Source organism: Phoca vitulina, unplaced genomic scaffold (assembly GCF_004348235.1).
Source record: "Phoca vitulina isolate PV1807 unplaced genomic scaffold, GSC_HSeal_1.0 scaffold37, whole genome shotgun sequence".
In the NCBI taxonomy this organism is placed as follows: Eukaryota; Metazoa; Chordata; class Mammalia; order Carnivora; family Phocidae; genus Phoca; species Phoca vitulina.
The window spans coordinates 5295991-5317024 of NW_022589740.1; the positions used below are offsets into that span (position 1 = coordinate 5295991).

The following is a 21034-nucleotide window of genomic DNA, read 5'->3' on the forward strand; positions in this document are numbered from 1 at the left end:
TATCCTCCCCTTCCACTGTGTTTATCTAGAGGACTGTTTAATTTTTATTACGAGGCTAATCCCTGGATTAAAGACATAAGACATTCCATCTGTAAGTAGGAGAGTAGGTGTTTGGGGTGAATTTCTGTACTGGAGCAAAATCTAATTCACTGTGGAGGGGATTGTAACCACAGATGCTAATTTAGAAATCTGTTTGCCAGATTCAGGTGACTTTGATAAGACTTTTATTCTTTTCAGTCTTATGCATTTGTGCACACATTCTTGGGAAGATTGCTGCGGGGTAGTGTTGCATGTCAGAGAGGAGGGAAGTTTAGTTATTAACCCCACATGGAGGGTAAGGGGGGGCAACAGGCAGGCTGTGGAATGAGGAAAAGGCCGGGTTGAAACATTTCCAAGAGGTATTTTTGTTGTTTATACTTGTTAATTATTAATATTAATTATTGATGAAAAGCGGTTTTGAGTTACATGCCACACATTGTTTAGAAATGAATTATCACATTTCTTATCTGGAACTATAGTAGATATTAAACTATTTTGAATAATCAATATATATTAATTTAGCAAGATTTTCCCTCTTCCTTCAGCGTTATAGACAAGAAGCCGTGAATTTCTGGCTCATAAAGAATTTGTTTTGTGAAAGTATACTTTTCCCTCAGCTTTGAGTGGATTTTAACTCTAAATGAGTGTGTTAAGAACTTTATTTGACCAAATCAGGTCAATAATTAAAAAGTATCTTTAGAGCAAAGTACATATTTCATATAAAACACATGGGTAATACACAAGACTTTGTAAGTTAACATTGCCAAATTAGTTGTGAGTATTGTGCTTTGTCTCAAACATCGGTGCCTTTTTAGAGATGTATTCTATGATCATCTTAATTTCTTGGAAATGAACTTTTAGGGAGTCTCCGTGTTGTGTAGTTTATCATATAGGTTTAAATGAAGTATTCTGCTCAGATTTCAGGGGCAGGTATGTAGGTACAGGATTGATGACTCTGCGAGTCAGAGCTGGTTCCTGTTCACATTGTGTGTGTGAGGTGTTGGGACGGGGATGGCATGGGAGGAGAGGAGAGGGCTGAGGGGGTGGGTGTTTGAGATGGAAGGTCCCTCTGACAGGCTGGGAACTGATATGACTTGGAGACATTGCTCTCAGAGGCTGAAAAAGTCAGTTTTTATGCTTCTTAGGCACTGTGGGCTTTTTGAGTGTTAGTAGATTCATTTTCACCTGAGTCTTGAGTACTGTCCGTTGGGTTTCCCATGGGCTTTACTCATTCTGATCAGTAGGTTCTACTGTGTATCACAGCAGTTGTGTGTGAAGGTGCCAGTTATCGGCAGCCCGAGGAGCTGTTTGGTTGTAGAATATAGGACACAGAGTCACACGGTCTCCGGGGTTTGGTCGGTGTTTGCCTGGGAGGCCTCTGGGGGTGACCCAGATTAGTGGGTATTCGCAGTAGGGAGAAGTTGTAGTAGTGGCTCGGAAACCTTACCTGAGGTGGAAAAAGTAGGCTGATCCTGGATCAGTTCACTCTCTCTCTCATCTTAAAGTCTTGCCCACTGACCTCATCCAGAGCTCGGTGTTTGATCTCTGTGAGCAGTTGATTCACCACTTTTGAGAGCCCCAAGCTATGGTCTCAGATTCTCTGGGGGATCTGGGAAGGTCTCCTTTACCTGTATGAAGTTTATGGCCAGTTAAACCTAGCTGTCGATGGGTTCGCTTCATTTGGGAAAGAAAAATTCTGCATTTGTGAAAAATGAAGGACACTTGCCTTTTTCAAGGAAGCTGACAGCTTTTGGTTTCTCCAGAGAGGATTGCTGGTGAAGGCAGTTATGAAGAGAACAAGTAACTCTTTTGAATGCACAACATGTTCTTGCTTAAATATTTCCCAGAACAGTTCTAAAGAAATATAATACAGGTAAGTTTTGTTATGTTCTCATTGTGAGTTATGTTTACGAGAATCAAAAATAGGATTAGAATCATAGAAGAGGAAAAGCTTTTTTGTACCAGTGGTTTATGTCTTATATCACATGAATTCTAACCATTTGTAAAATTATCTGGTTTCTTGCCCTACTCATGGTTGATTTTTTTTCTTTCTTTTTCCGTCTAGAGACCTTTGAATTATTTTTATTCATAAGTGAAAAATGTATTACAGCTTTATTTCCTTTTATTAATAGTTCCTTCTTGCCCTTAACCACATCTCTGACTTTTTGGCGTGTAAAGTCCAATGAGCTCATGCTTAATCATGTATAAACAACCATCTAATTATATGGTTTTGAATTTTCATTTGACCGACTAAACAAAAATGACACAGAAAAGAGAAACCTGACAGCCTCCCTGTCTTGGGATACCTGGCCTTTCTCTCCCTCACTCTCTCTTCACACATTTAGTAAAATGCATGTTAAAACTTATCAAAAAATCACTTTGCATTTGCCAAGACTCTGAGGCAAAATTGTTCTTTTCAAGGCTACATGTCAAAAATCAAAATCAGTCGAGCCGAATTACAGGTCTTCTTGACGAATTTCTTTCGGACTCTGTCCTTTCCTCCTCTGGACGGAGGTATTACTTCAGTTCCTTGGTGTCGGGTGACAGACCGGCCAGTATTCATGGAGCGGGATATCTCAGTCTTCATCCCTCTGCCGGCTCACCTGAGGTACAGTAACCACCATCCCAGCGGCCACATTTTCCCACCCTCCCCAAACCATTCTGACCGACACATTTTTGAAAGAAGGTAGTGGGAAAATCTTTCCAAACAAAGGTGCTCACTGTGTTTAAACAGTGAAGGAAAAAGATGTCCATTCCCTTGGTCCTAGAGTTCTGAACAAGGAGCAAAATCTCTTTTGAACCTTGACATGGTTTCACCACAGATAAGCTTGGTGTGCTTGATAGAAGAAGACCAAAGAAGAAAAGATATATGTCCCCTTTATTACTGTTTTTTTCTGGATATTTCACAAGATGAGTACCTAAGAGAGTATGTTTGGCTAACTAGTATTTAACAGCTATGAGAGAGAAGAAAGGGAATGGGATACCCGTGAAATTCAGCAAAAGTGATTTATTTTCTCACTAATTCCTCAGCCTTAAAACATAATTTGATTTCTCAAAGTCCGTGACTCTGAAACATGCATATCTCTAAGCACTAAGTGATTTTATATACTAGATGGGGTAGGTTTATTTGGATGCAAATTATATGGACGGTATTTTGAGAATTTAGAGTTTAGAATGATCTTGCTAAGATTAGTGTCTAAACAGTCATCCTCACTGAATTTTATTTTTATTAATTTTTTTAGAGAGAGAGCGAGAGAGCACATACATGCATGCTCAATTGGGGGTGGAGGGGCAAAGGGAGACGGAGAGAGAGAATCTCAAGCAGATTCCATACTGAGTGCAGAGCTGGATATGGGACTCGATCTCATGACCCTGAGATCATGACCTGAGCTGCAACCAAGAGTCGGATGCCACCCAGGCTCCCCCTCACTGAAAATATTTTAGAGATACCTTCGTAATTTACTTCACCAATGCATGTACAAGAAACGGTTTTTAAAATTATTTCCTTTAAATCAAAACATGAGACTCCAAGACCCCGTCTTGCTGATGAGCAGGAAATCTAATCTCGGTCATTTTTGCCTGGGGTGCCTAATGCCTTGTCTGGGTGAGACGAGACCCCAGGATCTTTGTATAGAGCAGAACATTCCAAGAGCTCTCCTGATTCATGGTCCACAGGTTCTTGCTGAGGTGCCCACTGGCCAAGGCCAGAAGTTGCTGCTCCGGGCAGGGCTTGGGCACAGGGAACTGCCGGAGCTGGGAGCCCAGACCTAGAGTCTGGCCTTTGTACATTTGTCATGCAGCCGTGACACCCCCCAGACCTCCCCCACTGCCTTCCTTGACTTTGGGCACTCTCCCCTTCTCCTGGCTTCCTCCTCAGAGGCAATCCTCTCTGTCCCCATAGCTTTCTTAGCACCTGGATAATCTCAGTGGATTTAGGGTTCAGTACAGGACTAGGAAAGAGGATGCAATCAAACAGTATCTACTTTTAGCTCTCTTATAATAACCCCTCTGAGACAAAGGAGCACAAATTACAAATCCTAGCTTAACAAATTTTCTTGCCATATACCTGGGCTGCTAATGGGCTTTGGAGCATAGAGTCCAGAATCTACAGCCTAGAGGCAAAAAGTATCTGGCTGATGAGGTACCTTAGCAGCCCTGGGGGACTTCTGGGTGTAGGAAGCTGGGTTCTGTCTGGTTCTTAGAAGATGGGTGATTGAATTTTTAATGTAAAAGTGTAATCTCCATAATCATCTGGGTCTGATGCGTCTGGGCATCCCATCTGGACTTGAAAGCCTATGTAGCATATGTAACAAATATTTATGGTAGAGTATGTGTCTCTGGACAGTTCTGAGGAATTACTATTTGAGGGAAAACAAAGGTTAGCCTAGCAGCTTTTAGTGATGACTGTATAAGCCTTGGCTTTGAGAACTAAGAAGTTATCTCTAATATGAAGGAATGAATGGGATTTGCCTCTGAACCAGCTAGATGCTGGAAAAAAAAGTTCCATTGATTTATATTGAGTGGTTTAGACTACACTCCCTTCATGTTGTGTGTGTGTGTGTGTGTGTTTGTAGGGAGTGTGGAGAGAGGAAAGCAAACTAATAATATTCCCAGCTGTTCAGTAATTCATAGACAGGACCTATCAACAATTGTAGTCACCACTGGTCCATTCAGTGAGGGGTCTCACCGGTCGGCAGCTTTGCTGTTTCTCATCCCATCTTTGCTTTTGGTTGACTTGCGGGGAGAAACAGCTCAGGGAAGACATGATCTTGATTTTTGGAGGAGGGTTTGGAATCTAGTACAGGCCCTGGAATTGGAATTTGGAATTCTGACAGACCCTTCAACAATCTTCTTTTTTGTTTCCTTTATAAGGGCATTTGGGGTTACTCTGCATTTGCTTTTGCCCGACCTGTCCCAGGGCTTGAGCCCTGCACCCTGAGATCATGGCAACATTTTCCTAGCTTGGTTTCCTGCCTTTATTGTTTGTTCTGTCTCCATATGTGCTGGAAGTTGTGGGACTTATCCCCCTCCTAGTCCCTCACCACACCCATGCCTAAACACCTACTATAGCTTTTTTGGTGGGGGGAGTGGAGGCTGGCCTTAGGGGTCCTGTATAATCTGGTAACCCTTTAATAAGAATGGGAGTACCCACAGCTCATAGAGTATTTCCTGTGTGCTGGGCACTCTTCTAAATGTTTTACAATGTTGACTTATTAGTTCTCCAAACAGCCTTAGGAACGTAGGTACAAGTACTATCCCCATTTTCCGGATTAGGAAACAGAGGCCCAGAGAGTTTAAGGAACTTGCCCAGGGTGACACAGGCTGAGTGAAGCCATTCTGGCCCTAGCGTTTCCGCTCTTGGGGCTTGCCCACACCGCCTCCACGCCACTTGCCCTCCTTCACTCTGGCCAGCGCACCCTTTGGGCTGCCCTCTCCCCTCAGCATCAGGAGGCTCAGGAGTCTTACTCCTCCACCGTGCTCCCTCCAGTTTACGCGGATCTTGTTTGGACGCTTTTTGTGCTAAACATCATGGCAACTGAGTTTAAGATCGGGTGTTTCCTAATTGTTCCATGTGTTGGTTAAAACTCTCTCCAGCTGGTCAGAACCTCTTTGAGGGCGAACACAACGGCCTAAGGCTCCCTCGTCCAGCACAGCACCAAGCCCACAGGTAGTGCTCAGTAAATGCGACCTGATCGAGGGGAACAGAGGCAGTTTCCTCCCATTAAAGTGTGTGTCCTCCCTCCTTTGCTGCCAGCCTTTCTTATTATTTATGGAAGTCCTGTCTTTATAGGGTCAGTGTAAGAATTTCACCTTGAACGCCTTCGTTTTCACAGATCACTCCCCTGGTTTAAACCTGTTAAATTAGATCATAAGCAAGCACCGCCTCGCTCATCCACGTGCCCGCGCTCCCCGGAGCACACGCTCCCGCGCACAGCGGGGCCGTGGTAAGCAGATACCTGATGAGTGAGCAGTGTGTTCCTAAACGGCATCTCTGCTGCTGCTTCCGCCTTTCCGAGCCGTGATTTGCTTATTTAACAAATATATCTACTCTCTTCCCATGGGATTGTTTGAGAATTTGTCCAGGGAAAAGCAGTAAAATGTGCTTACATTTCCTCTTTGGTTTTCTAGGCTAATTGTTGGTGAACTTTATTTAACACTCTTGCTAAACTAAGAGTCTCTGTGGAGCAAAGCAGCTTTCAGTTAACTTGGCAAATCATTACAAGGGAGAACAGAAGGGTCAGCATAAGCACTCTGTACTAATTAGTTGATAATTGATGTACAATAGCTGACTGTTGGGACTTTAGCATATAAACTTCGGGAATGTTGTTTAATATATCTTTACATCTTTATGAGGTGGTTCGGAGCCCGTGTATTAATAACATCTTATCAGGAGTGCCCGGTGGTGGGGAGATAGATTGGGGCTTCAGGTCCAGGAATCCAGGGCACAGAGTAGTACAAAAAGGAATATGATATTTTTTAATCTCTCGGGGTATAAATACGATTCCATTTAATGGAGGGATCAAATGAAATGAATAATGCTAGCTATTCCATACTTGGGGGCCAACATTCCTGCATGCTGACTCAGGCTAGCAGAGTGTTGGTGTGAAAGTTATATTCTTTGAGGGGTAAACTTGGTAGATGCCCGCTGCACTCCGAAGGGCAGAGTTGAAGGAGAGATGCACGACTCGTGGGAATCTCCATTAATCTGGATTCAGCTTTGGCCTGTACATTGGCTGGGACGAAGTAACTCGCTTTGGAACGGAGTCATGAAAATAGTCTTTAGGGGATCCTCCCTCCTTTTAAAGCTTGATCTCCTGAATCCTTATCTACCAATTACGAAATCTCCAACCTTAATCTAACTTGCTCCCATAATCGTTGCCGCCTTCATTCTGTCCTTCGCCAACATGCGGCCAGCTTCTGGTTCATGTGCTCCTCCAGCTTTTGTCCCTGAGTCGTCCAGATTAGTCTCGGACAAGCGTGGCTTCTGGAAGGCCGCAGCACTGCCCACAGCCCAGGTCCCGGTGCATGTCGGGCCGGTGGCACCAGCATCATCGGGCTTCGCTGGTTTGAGGGGGAGCTGTGAATTCGCAGTTTTAAAAAGCTTCCCTGGTAACATTGATAGGCAACTAGGTGTGGAGCCATTGGTGAATACATGCCATCCAGTTGGGACACCAGATGCTCCAGGGTGACTAGAGCAACGCTTTACGTCCATCTTCTTCTTTCTCCTGGTCACACAGAGCCTCCTCCTGCAGGCAGCCCTGACTTCTCTTCCTTTCGCGCCAGTGCACGCCATGCCTACTCCCTTCTGTTTCCATGACTACACTCAGTCTTCTCCTTGTTCATGTGCTCGTTCTTCCTTCATGTTCTAGCTTATTGTTTTCCAAAGGGTGTTTCTTAGGATATCAGTCTTGGGTGAGCTCATAGGGAAAGAAAAAAATATATATATTGCGTATTATTTGCTCCTCTGGGAGTTATATGCATTTGCATTTTTAAAGTCTTTGAAAGTAAAGGCCCTGTAATGTAAAGATATGTTTACCTTCATTGTGTACCAAACAAAAGCTGTTTGACTGTGGATCTCTCCATGACCTTGCCTTTTGTTACCATTGAATACCCTTGGACTTCCTGAAGAACTTTGGGAAATGCCATTGTGGTTAAAATTATTATTCTTCACTGAATTGTCTGGTACATGGATTTTTCTCCCTTCTTTGAATGCCTGTTCCTACGATTCAGCCTTGTGCTTAATCCCGTACCATCCCGTCTCATTATCTGATTGTTTCTAGGTGAGCGTGCCTTGTCTCTACAGATTGTAAGCTCCATGGAGGCAGGACGCTATATCCAGTATTCGTTACCTCCCATAGGTTTTGTGCAGTTTTGAGCATTTGTAACATCTGCTGAATTGAAATGCTTTACCCCTGAACAGAAAAGCCAGTCATGTCATTCTCATTCTCACCATTTGGTGTTCTTAGCCATTTAGCCATGCCTTGGTGTATTTCAGGGTAACACTCTGCACACTCACATGTAGTCATTAAGTTGTCACTACTGAATCTCAGCAGTGAAACGTTACCAATTTGACAAAACACTACATAGCAAGTTGAGTATGTTTAGTATGCAAGAATTTCTTATTTCTAGTTTTAGGGAGGCATATGAATGAAAGCTGGAGAGAATCTAAGAATAAGGTAGAATGGCAATGAGGAAAGAGGGGGAGACCTGAAGCCTGGGCCCATCCAGAGAAGGACAAGTCTACTGTGTGTTGAGGAGAAGGTCTTGGAAAGGGAAGTGTCAGCCTTTAGTCCCTGGTCACTCCGGAGAGAAGAGGTGCTATAGACAATGTCAGAAAATACCAGAAATAAGTTCTTTAAAATAAAATATAATTAACACTTACAATGTGTTAATATATTAAGTGCCAAGCCACTAAACATATGACCTATGTTAGATCTTTTAACCCTCAAAACAACTCAGTGAAGTGTGCACTAGTATTAATCCCATTTTACAGATCAGGACAGTGAGGCACAGAGAGGTTGAGTAACTTGTCTAAGGTCACACAGCCAGTCCATGGTGGAGCTGGGGTGCTCACCCATGCTCATAATTGTTGTGCTTATTTGCACTTGGTTTTTTTTTTTTTTTTTTTTTCTGTTTTTCTACTTTTCCATTTGCCTTCAGTGCTCTGATGTGCGGTGACTTACTAACCTACCTCAGCATGAGTCTCAGAACCTTTCCTTGAAATGCACGATCCTGGATTGGAAAACAGTTGCTCTACAGGCTGTTCTTGGGATAATTGGTAATATTTGAATAACAATGGTATGTTACATGCCATTATAATGTCCTTGCTAAATGTCTTGAATTTGATGATTTTGCTCTGGTTTTATGTATTTAGGAGTGAAAGACAAAAATCTATGACTTAGGGGCGCCTGGGTGGCTCAGTCAGTTAAGCATCTGCCTTCGGCTCAGGTCACGACCCTGGAGTCCCAGGATTGAGCCCCACATCAGGCTCCCTGCTCAGCGGGAAGCCTGCTTCTCCCTCTCCCACTCCCCCCTGCTTGTGTTCCCTCTCTCGCTGTCTCTCTCTGTCAAATAAATAAATAAAATCTTAAAAAAAAAATCTATGACTTATTCTTAAATGGTTCAACAAATTAATAATAACAGTAAGCTTATATAGAAGGGATATGGACAGATAAAGAGGTAAATAGTTTTTAATAGACAAAATAGAGTTTATTGTACTCTTTTTGCAACTTTTCTATAGTTTTGAATTTTTTTTTTTAAGATTTTATTTATTTGAGAGAGAGAGAGTGAGAGAGAACACAAGCATGGGGGAGGGGCAGAGGGAGAAGCAGACTCCCTGCTAAACAGGAAGCCCAGGGCCCTGAGATCATGACGTGAGCTGAAGGCAGACACTTAACTGACTGAGCCACCCAGGTGCCCCTATAGTTTTGAAATGTTTCAAAGTGAAAGGCTGGGAAGGAAATCCTGATCCTTAGAGGTGGTAAGATATTATACTGGTAGTATATGGTGTATTGGGAGTATATGGTGGTGTATATTGTACTGGGAGTATATGGTGTATTGGTAGTATATGGTGGTGTATATTGTACTGGTAGTATATGGTGGTGTATATTGTACTGGGAGTATATGGTGGTGTATATTGTACTGGTAGTATATGGTGGTGTATATTGTACTGGGAGTATATGGTGGTGTATATTGTACTGGTAGTATATGGTGGTAAGGCATATATTAATATGTACTTACCCTTTCAATCCTCTTGAACAACCCTATGAGTTAGGTACTACTACTGTCCCCATTTTAGGGAACAAGACATTGAGGCACAGAGACTTTAAAGACCTTGCCCATTATCACACAGCCAGTGAGCTGGGGAGGCAGGACTCAAATCCTGATGTGTATTATTATTTCTGTCTCCATAACACCCTGCATTTGTGTTAGGTTGAGCCATATAGAAATTGCTTTTATTCTATCATGTTTGACCTACAAAGAAAGCCATCTCCTGTGATCCAGCCTAGAAGCAGGGATCACCTCTTCTGTAATGAGCAGTTGGTTTGGTGTCCATCTTTGTAGCCAGAATGAGGGCTCCATGGGGGCCGAGACTCTGTCCATCTGTCTCCAGGGCCTCCCTGGCTTGTGGTTGGCCTTTGATAAGTGTCAGTTGAATGAACAGTAACAACAGTAACAACCAAAGAAACTTTGATTAGTTCTCCCTAACCCCCTCCCATATATATGCCATTTCTGTCCCCTCCATATCTGTCAGTTTTAGATGAACCAGTGGGTAAACACAAATCCTTCTGAGGGATGTAGCCTCAGCAGGGGTAATTGCGACACAATCAACTATTTGACTTCAAGAGAACCCTTGTAACTAATGAAGATGTTAATTAAAAACATGCCCCTGCTAGGATGACCTCTCAGTTCAGAAACTCAGAAATGTAATACATTTGCACTCCCCACCAGCACTCAGCGATCTTGGCTAGAATGTACGTAGTACTCAGAAGACCATCTATTCGGATCCTTATTTGAGCAGTAAACACATTTTTAAAAAAACATCATGCAGTCTCTAAAAATAAGCGGTATTTCAAAATGAAAACCAGCACACAAGTAGTTGGCACATCTGGTAGACAGAAAAGCTGTATGGTTTGTTTTCAGGGAATGACAAGCCAAGGAACATTCAAACTTGGCCAGTTGAAAACTTTTCTTCTTTCTGTGGTGACACCTGGTTTTAAAAAAGTTGGCTCGAGCCTTAAAGCAGAGAGAATATTGGAAGTGGGTAGAGAATTAAATAGCATCATTTACTCTCTTGTTTTGTGCATAGAATTATAAGGAACTGTTTTCTTCTTCAAGAAAGAGAGTGGAGCACAAAAGCAGTGAGGGCGTGAGCAGTAATAGTAAGAGTCGTGACAATAACATCTGACATCTGTTGAATACCTGGTATGTGCTGGAAGGTGTGCAGAGTCCTGTGTAATCAAGACGAGATGTGCAACAATCTTAAGAGGTAGTAGTATTTTTATTCCCGTTTAACAGGTGAGAAGGCACACGGATGCTTTAGTAATTGCCCAAGTCACAGGACCAGCGTGGGTGCAGGGGGGCGGCCCCAAGTCAGGCTGTCTCCAGAGCCCAGACCCCAGAGCACAGCGTGGTTCCGAGCCGTCTGGTGGTGGTTACGTTTGGCACTATGAAAACAACATTTGAGTGGGATGGTTGCATTGAGCACCGGGTCGTGGTCAAGCTATTATTTGCTTCCGCCTGTGACACAGACGATGCCATTTTCCAGAACATTCTTACAGCTGTGCCACAACATTACTTGTTTCCCATAAATTCACTCTTCACCCTCATGCTTCAGGGTGCTTTTTATGATACCTTTCAGAAGCTGTCGTTCCTCTGTGGTGAGAGGAGGCCAGTGAACTGGGGAGTAGGAGGCGGTGTAGCCAGAGCTATGGGGGTCCTGGCAAGGGGCGGGTCATGTCGCTCTGTGACAGGGTGGGAGCAATGCGTGAATCCAGGCTGGAGAGGTACGAGGCAGCCTTGACCAGTGTGCAGTTCTCGCCCCGGAAGGCAGGCTTATAATTACGGTCCCCACGGGCTTCATCTTCAGGTCTGACCTGGTTCGCAGTACTGAGGAGAGGTGTCAAGGGATTGACTTAGTTGGCGTTTGTTTTTGAAAACCGCACTGTGGTTTTAAAAAAGCTAACCAGGAGGGTTTCAGTGGAAATAATGTGTGAGCATTTAATATTCGTGTACAACTGTCTTTTCATTCATTCATTAAAATTGTTGTTCGTTGAGGTGTAAGTACATGTGCCGTTCTGTTAGCGTCAGGTGTGCAGCACAGTGACTCACTGCTCACAGGCCCTGGGAGATGATCACCACAGTAAGTCCGCTTACCCTCCGTCTCCACACATAGTTACACACATTGTTCTCCTTTTCTTTCTCGGGATGAGGACTTTTCAGATTTACTCCCTGAACAACTTTCAGTATGCAATACGGTTTTATTAACTATAGTCACCGTGCTGCCCGTTACACACCCAGGACTTACTTATGGTATAACTGGGAACCCTAGGTCCCCTTCACCGCCCCTCTCCCTGGAACCACTGATCTGTTCCCTGTGTCCACATTCGTTCATTCTTAACTCCACTGACAGACTTTGGTGTGTACGCGGTACAGGCCCTAGGCTAGGTGCCGAGGAAGCAGAGCTGCCTCAAGCAAGGTCTTTGTCTTCCAAAGCAATAAAGTATAAAAGAGGAGGACGTGGCAGGCGTGTCAGCGTGACAGTTCCGTAAAGGTGCTGAGGCAGGTGTGTTATGAGAGATGGGGGGGCACAAAAAGAAGACCTGGCCACATCTGCCCAGTTGGCAGTGGGGGAGGGCCGTTGGAGAGGAGGTGACCTTGGAGTGGAGGGCATGAAGATGGAGAGGTGCTCAGTAGGTAGACAAGTGAGGGTAAGGCTGTGCCAGGCAGGGAGGAGAGCATGAACAAGACAAGGGTTAAGTGAAAAGCTTCAGCAGTCATATTTGTATTTATTGATTCTAAGGTGTGCCTATTTCCGCATCAGAATATCTCTGCAATCTCGATACCACGTGCTGGGTTCGTTGGCAGTGCGTGTTCTTACCGGCACGTAAAGTAATACCATGGCTTACGATACATGGCGCCGTAGCTTCGGTGAAGAACGCATCAGTATGCTTTGTCATCAAGTGGGATTTCTTGGTTGTGCTGTTCTAGCTGTTAATATGTATTTGCTTTAAAGGTAGACTATTAGTACCTTTTTACTGGGAAGGAATCAGCCATTAAATGACAGATGAATAGATGATATTGAATTTAACAGAATACCTGACATCTGATGTTGCTTTTCATAGCGTGGCTAGTAGTGATGGAACCTGGGGAGGCAATTCAAGGGTCGCATATTGGACTAGGCTCCGAACCATCACATTGCCTCTTTCCGAGTTAAAAAAGGGAGTTTGAAAAGCAAATGGCGTGTGGCCTGTTGGAATTTAAAAGATACTAAATTTATGATCATTGTGTAAAAATGTACCCAGTACTTTTGGTGGCTGATGGAGTCCTGAAGGCACAGTCTTCTGTGCGTTATGAAACCAGAGAGACTAAGATTGGTCTTTCAAGGCACAAGAAGATGCATCAGAGGTGGCAGTGGGAGGGGGCAAGGGAAAGGTTCTGGTTTATGTGTCTGAAAAGAAAAATTGGAGAGAAATTTCTGTTGGAGCTAATGATCTTGGCAAATATCCAAGGAAGACACTAAGCACCCAGTACCTAAACTTAAACACACAGGTGCCATGAAAATACACCATAGTGTAATCCATTTCTGCGCTGTCATTAAATCCCTGTGTGGCCTTGGGCAAGTGAATTACCACTGGGATTTCCCAGAGGGCTGGACTACAAAGCAGGTTCCTTCCAGCTAAAAACACTGCAACTCTCTCAGCATTTTTGAGATGTGGTTTCATTGATGAGAGCATGGTGATTGCTCTAAGGTCTTGTTTATCCTTCAGTTCTGTGGGCTCTTGGAAGAGAATGTTACAAAGATGACAAAGTCATTTTTTTGATTATTGATTTAATTTCTGAAAAAACAAAATAGGAAATTATGTCCCCTAGGGCTAAGGAAAGTTGCTGTGATGATTTTCCACTTACTTTGATCCCAACTATATCAATGAGAAATAGGGAATTTGGTGAGAAAATTTTAGAGTCTAATTTGTTAAAATCTGACATCATATTTATTTTTGTTTGAAATGGGAACACAGTGTACAGTCACTGAGACTTGACCAGGTAGTTTGCAAAAAATGTTTGAAAAAGTACATCCATGTGAAAAGAATGTCTAGAATGATTCAACCGGTATTATTATTTTTTTATAAATGAGTCATGGCTGTGTTTGACTTTCTCTTCTATGCTTTTCATTTCTCCATAATGACACAGATTTTTGTGGGTTTCTTTTTTTTTTCTTCTTCCCTTGGGTATATACCACATTTTACTACATTTGAAGATTGTTACTAATGAAATGATAAATCTATGTTGAATTTGGTTACCATGCTGCTTTTAGAATGAGTGTTTTGTTTATGGCTCTTTCATCCTGATTTTTTTTTTTTAATTTGGGTCTATGTCCAATAACAATGTACTGGGATGAAGAGGAGAAATCAAGATTGGAGAGACAAAGCCAGACTATAGCCCTTTAAGGAGACTTTTTGGGAGGACAGAACTGGAAGGAAGTAAACCAGTTAAATAAGTGTTGTTTGGCCGTGTCAACTTTCCTTGTTGGGCAATTCAAGATATTAGCTGTTCTAGAAGAAACTTCTAGATATAAGTAATCCCATCTACTTACCACTTTGACCCTTTAGGTAGGGAGATGATAAAATATGATTCTTAATAACTGGGTATTTCTACATAGAAGGAGCAAAATGTAAGCTCATTTTGTATGAATGGTGGTTATCGAAGGGTTTTTATTGTAGCAATGGCTTTTTCATTGGAAATACCAGGAAGCTTTTGTTATCGCTAATACTAAAAATGAACAGAAAGGTGATCCAAGGACTGTCTTAAAAGAGGAGTCCTGATAGAAGTGGGCAGATGTGTGTATTTACTGATTTTTGATGTAAGGGACATGAAAGCTAACCTGATTCATTTGTTTTTAGGGGCTCTTGGCTTTGGGCCTCAGTGCAAGTCCATTGGAAAAGGCAGCTGCAACAATCTAGTGGTCACCAGCAGTCCCATGATGGTTCAGCGACTGGGACCCAATTCACCTCCAGCAAGCCAGGTCTCTACAGCATGCAACCAGATCAGTCCTAGCTTACAGAGGGCAATGAATGCTGCCAACCTGAATATACCTCCTTCAGATACCAGGTCTCATGTTACTTTTTTTTTTCTCCCTTCTTATGGTATAATCATACCCCACGTATGTTTTCCCTTCCCTTTCTGAACACATGCACACACACACACACCCCACACACACGTACGCACATATACTCACTCCAGCAACTCTTTCAATTTGAGCTTTGTAGGGGAATGTGTATAAAAACGAAGTATGTGTCGTAATATCCTCTTAATTGGGAAGAATGGTTTCCTGCCTGCTGTCTTGTACTCTAAGTGTAGTTAATGTCCATTTTGAGACTCTTGGGCCTTCGTGACAAAAGCCCAGTGTGTAAACGCGGCAGTTTGGTGAGGCTGGCCCTGTCCTGGCTAGAGAATTGAGATGCGCCATGTACATCTCTTACCAGCTTGTTTTCCAGGGTATGTGTTGCAGTGTCCCCAGGCTGCTTTACCATCTGTTTTGTCTGTCCGTCCATCCACCCGAATATCTATTAAGTACCTACTGTCTGTATAATATAATAGTTGACGTTTAGGGAGATGGTAGAAAAAGTAAAGAGAAGTCATGAATTTCGAGACTTTATGATGTGTCTGGGAAGACACACTTTCATGCATGAATTACATAGCATTTCAACATAATGTCTGATTAGGTGCCAGAATAAGGGGGTCCAGTGAATGCTGTGCGTCATTCTGTATGGGAGAGAATTGAATAGGAAAGGGAAATCACCCCTTCAGATACATTTTTATATCTCTCAAGGTTGATACTATAGGGGACATAAAACCAAAATACTGTGCAATGTGTAAGGTCCATCTCCATATTTGAAATGAATTATTTTGTCTCCTAATAAGTAGCCTTCTTGGAGAAACACCATCCAGAGTTTTTAACCTCTTAGTCCTGGCTCTGCTGTAGCTGTGATTTTGCAAAGGAATTGGACTATATGGGCCCTCTGCTTCCTCTTCTCGGAGGATGGAATCTACTGAGGTGTCTCACAGTTGTGGGGTCCCGTGTCTTCTCCCATCCTTCCTCCTCTTCCTCCTGTATCCTTTTCCCTCTTGTATCTCTGCCCTGTCCTCCCAGCCACTACCTGAGACTCAGAAATCATAGTTCCTGGATCCTTTTTTTTTATGCCAGTTTTTTCATGAGATGGAAACTTGTTTTGCACCTGAGAATTTTTGTGATGGGAAGCTGCTGCTGTCATTTTGCCATTGATGATTATGCCTTGAGGGACTCCTCAGACTTGCTGAGTGTCGCATGTAAAATTAACTGTACTCGGGGAGTAGGTGTCATTGGAAAGCCTTCAGCTTCCTGTCTCTGGCAAGTCCAGCCCATGCCTTGAAGGCAGAGAGTCATAATTAATGGAGAAAGTGGCGGTAGACAGGGCATGCGCTGCTCCAGCCTCGTACCTTATGCAGTCCCTTTCATGGGTCGGCCAGAGAAGGGTCATTATCTCAGTGTTTTCTGGCATATTTGATTCCTTAGCATAATTTTATATCCTTAAAGGACAGCATCTTAAAGATGCATTGACATGTGTTTTTGACTGTGTATTCTGTGAGTCCTTCTATGGAAATCATTCTTTGGCAGGATGAACAAAGAAACAGGAGTTGGGAGGTCGGGTGGCTTGGTGAAGTACGGAAATTACTTTTAGCAATCTGGGAAGGTTGCATTTATTGTGATCCTTAAATTGGGTTGTGTGTTCCTTCAGAGGAAACAAAGGATAGGAGGCAAGAGTTCAACCTGAGGGCATTTTGCTGTCTAAAGATAAAGAGAAGATGGAGAGAGAATCATCTCTGTGTGTTATCCATTGGACACATGCCAGAGGGAAGCGGGTGGGGAGGGGGCATGCGCTGTTTGCAGTGAGTGATGGCTGTCCTCTAGAAAGCTGTAAAGTTTATTGTTTTTTCCTGATTATCTATGTAATTGTTATTCATTGTAGAAAATACGGAAAGTGTGGAAAAGCAGGAGGTAGTGAATGATAGTCGTCCTGAACCCTGTCACCCACAGGCAACCATGGGAGCAATTTTGATACATTCCCTTCTCGTTACATGCAGATGCATTCACGATAACCACAGGTTTTCCTTTCCACCAGATTGATCTATAATTACCTACATGGTCTTATAATTACCTTTTTTTTTTTTAACTAATAGAAACACTTTCTTTGTAGTAAAAATCTTCTTCAGCATCGTATAATGGCTTCTTCCTGCCCAAGATTCCATTTTATTAAAAAAAAAAACCAACCTGTAATTTTTATCAGTCTTTTATTACTGGGCATTCATTCAGCTGGTTCCCTTTGTTTCAGTATTATAAGTAATGCTTTATCAGATCAGTTCTGTAAATCTGCTGTTGCATATCTCTGGTTATGAGAATAAATTCTTAGAAGTAAAATTTGCTGAGTTAAAGGAGATGTACGGTTTTGAGGCTTTTGCTCTAGATTCCAAAATTGCACTGCAGCAAAGTTCTGCCCATTGATACACTCGCCAGCAGTCTGACAGTTCCTGTTTTCTTACTAAATACTAGGTATTTTTATTCTGATACCTTTTGCCAATTTGATGTGCAAATTGTTATTTTATCTTAATTTGAATGTTCCTAATTATTAATAATATTGAGTAGTCTCCATAGATTCACTGTTTGCATTTCTTCTTTCGACTTCCTTTGACTGTTTGTCTTCTGGAGTGCTCATTTTGGGAAAGCACTCTTCTGTAGCTTCGTTGGGTTCGGTTTAATGCAGTGACGCACAACATGCCCTAATGCTGTATATTTGCCTTTATTAACTTCCCAGCCATTTCTGACGAGCCCCACTTAATAATAAATGCAGACTACACCTTACCTTCTTGAAGATGCAGAAACCATTCTTGATCTAGGCATTGCCAAAGCTCTGTAATACAGAGGCCACCCTATGTATTTACCTTAAAATGACAAGTACACTGATACGATAACCTCATACAGTAGCTTCATGTACCCATACAGCAAAAGCTGGGCAACAGAAGAGATTGGACACGACTGGTGTGGGCTTTGTATATGTTCGGCTTTCCTGGTGCTTTCATATACATTGTGATCGTGCATTTTATGATTGAATATTCATAAACCATCTGTAGGTGTTACCTCAGTTTTATAGATGATGGACCCAAGACACACAAAGTCTAAATGCTTTGCCTAGTGTCACTTAGCTTGTCATTTACAAAGTGCAGCCATCAATCTAATAATGTCATTCTGGATCTCAAAAGGCACCACATTTTTCTCTCCTAAACCACACATTCTTGGAGGTGATTTCTGGTGGTGGAATTTCTTAGGGTTTCCTTTTGGGTTGGAGTATGTCCACAAAGCTCAGAGGAGGCCAAGGTGGCTGAGAATGGACTGTGGACTCTGTTAAGTTCTAACGGTTTACAAAGCCATACTGTCTTCAGATGCAGTGCTACCTCTCGGGGATTTGCCCACGCACAGAGACGAGAACTTACAGATAGACTAAGACTAGTCTTTTCTGTGACATAGATAATATATATTCTCTTGAGGATCAGTTTGAGGAATTCCATGTGATCTGTAAGTTAGTATTTCTTTTGAACTTGGTGTTGAAGCAACCAATCCAGCTTGGTCATCCTGCCCCTTACGGCACCGCGAGAGTCACTTAGCTCTTGCCTCACCAGTCCCCTTAACCTGTTTCACTGACGGTGTCGGAGTTTTCATACTGGTTGTATTTTGTTTGAGCTGTATCTCTTTCCTTTCCTATAGCTCCAAATTAACCACTCACTAGAAATAATGTCTTTGGGAGCAGATGAATATATGGAAATGGAGACGGTCTTGTCTGTTTGTCCGTCTCTTTCCCAGAGGCCTGGAGTGCGCAGCCTCAGGGGCTATAGGAGAGAATCCTTGGGAATTTTTCAGTCATTGAGCACATGGTCGCAGAAGGAGGACAGAAAATGTGGGTTCTAAGCACAGCTTGTGTGACTTCAAGCCTGTTATAGCAGGCCTGTTGATCAGGCGGAACTGTACGGACCACATTTGGGGTATGATACCGGGGAGAACAGCAGAGGATCTGTGGGATCTAGCGAGGTGACTGCCCATCCAGGGCTGCTTCATCTTTATCTCTGTAGAAAAGCCAGTGTGTGTGGTGGTGGCAGTGGGAGGAGCTCACAGAACCTCAGTTCTGTTCTCTGGAAGATAGAGGGTGTTTTAGAAATCCAGTTTACTCACCTCAAAGGCTGTATCAGATGTGATCATGGGTACAGAAAATGCTTTGTAAGCTATAAATGTTGGCTATTTATCATTCTATTGGTTATTCACCTTTACTTAATCAACAATTTTTTGAAAACTTACTATATTCTCATACTCTGGTGGGTACCAGGGAGCTAAAAATGATCCCTTCGTTGAAGGGCTTTGAATTTCCCTGAGGAAGGTCACACCCACAGACGCCAGCAGTGGGCTACATTGAAGGCACAGGATAGACAGTACACACCTGCTTCGGAAAGAGGACTCTTCTGAGAGCTGGTGTATTTGGGGGAGGTTTCATGGATTAGAACTTTGAAAGATGGAAAGATCTGGGTAATTGCACACAAGGGAGATTGGCGGCTAGGCAGAGGCCATTTGTTGGAAGTTGTGTTTGTATTAGGTGTTTGAGATAGAAGAGAGAGTTCTCTGTTCCTGTTATTACCATTGTGAAGAGAAGATAGAATTTGATTTCTGAAAGTATATGGTAACTGTCTTAGAAAACAGATGTCTGAGGAGTTAGGGGACGTGTCTGCATGGGGTTAGGATGAGATTTAAATCAAGCCATAGTTAGGTGTAATTGGGGAAAAATAAGAAGTAACTCTTGACGATAGAACAGATGAACGTGTCACACTGTAGGCTGCCCTCAAACTAAATAATATAATTTCACATGCAAAGTATATGCAGGTGGGTCGAATACTTTCTGCCTGATATTCACCACTTAAAAACCCGAAATGCTGCCGTATGACAGTGACCAGGCAAATGTACCATTTGAGAATGTTCTATAAACCGTCTCAACCTCAGGGTATAAAGCAAAGTCAGTTGTCTGCCTCGTATATGACACGACTACTGATTTGGCTTGGGTCAGAAAGCAATTCCTGAATCTCCCTGGGGAAGGGACCAAAAGGCCCTTGACATCCAGTCACCAGGAGCCTTCAGCTGAGCTCTGCAGGGAGCGCTGCCTGCCACGGGTGTGCTGGGAAAATAATTGAAAGTGTCCACGGGGAATTAAAAAACAGATGGTTCAGAAACCGCTTTGGGGCTTGCAAAAGGACTTCAGCCCTAGTATAGGAATGGGGACGGCGAAAGAAACCTGTGTCAGGGGCAACTGGACGTAAACTCCTGCTGTGTTTGTCATTGGTAAACATTACTTCACTCGGTGGAAACATCGCATCGATAACGGTGTTATCCATCACCTTATACTGTGCATTTGAGAGTCGAGATGTTTTCTTGCTGCCAGCTCATGCTTGTAGGAAACAGTATTCCTGGCTTCCATCTTGTGAGAAGGAGTAGGAGGAACAGATGGGACGAGAATGCTTCTCTTTTCCCTCCGTTCCTTTGCAACAGGCTGCTGAATAACAGCTGGAAGGAGTAAATGGGTTCATTCCTGGCAAGATAGACATTCTGTTTAATATTTTGTTTTGGTTAATTTTTTTTTTTTGGTCAGAAGAAAAGATCTCTGTAGAAAAGCCAGTGCAGGTACATATGAGTAAACTGGGTTTTTCTGATCCACACCACGTCTGAGTTGGGAAATGTAGTGAGTGATAGCTAGCCTCTTTGTGACAGGTTTACATCCGAGGGCTGTAGCTTTTCCTTTCAGTGATTTTTAAGACAGTGATGTCATAGTAAAGCAAGACAAATTTTAAAGTGGCCAGACTACATCACAAGCCCTTTTGATATGCAGGTAAATCTTGTGACACATGACACATGCTTTGTCAAGGGCACGAAGAACGGGAGATGAATCGCTGCAAAAGTGAACGAAAGATCTCTTCTTGGGAAAGAAAGGGAAAGATCTCTCCTTGATCTAACGCTGCTCTGATTCAGGACAGGAACTTGTGGAAAACCCCAGAGTAGCAAGTGTAATTCAACCCTGCCAGGCCCAAATGCATTATGCCACATAGGAATTGATCCCAGGCTGTCATTCCCTCCGATATCGTAGCTGTATTTTGTATGTATTTTTTCATTTCCTGGGGTGATTGGATGCTGTGACTTAGAGTACTGACT

General features: G+C 42.9%; 1 protein-coding gene across 2 annotated transcripts in view; it reads left to right on the top strand.

Annotated features, from left to right (window-relative positions):
• The window catches only part of GLIS3 (GLIS family zinc finger 3), a 438140-nt gene that overhangs the window by 128920 nt on the left and 288186 nt on the right, over positions 1-21034 (top strand). For both annotated transcript variants that reach the window (XM_032427604.1, XM_032427603.1), the window contains one exon: positions 14661-14868. In XM_032427604.1, coding sequence (XP_032283495.1) covers positions 14661-14868 — 208 coding nt within the window. The remainder of the gene's footprint in view (positions 1-14660; positions 14869-21034) is intronic.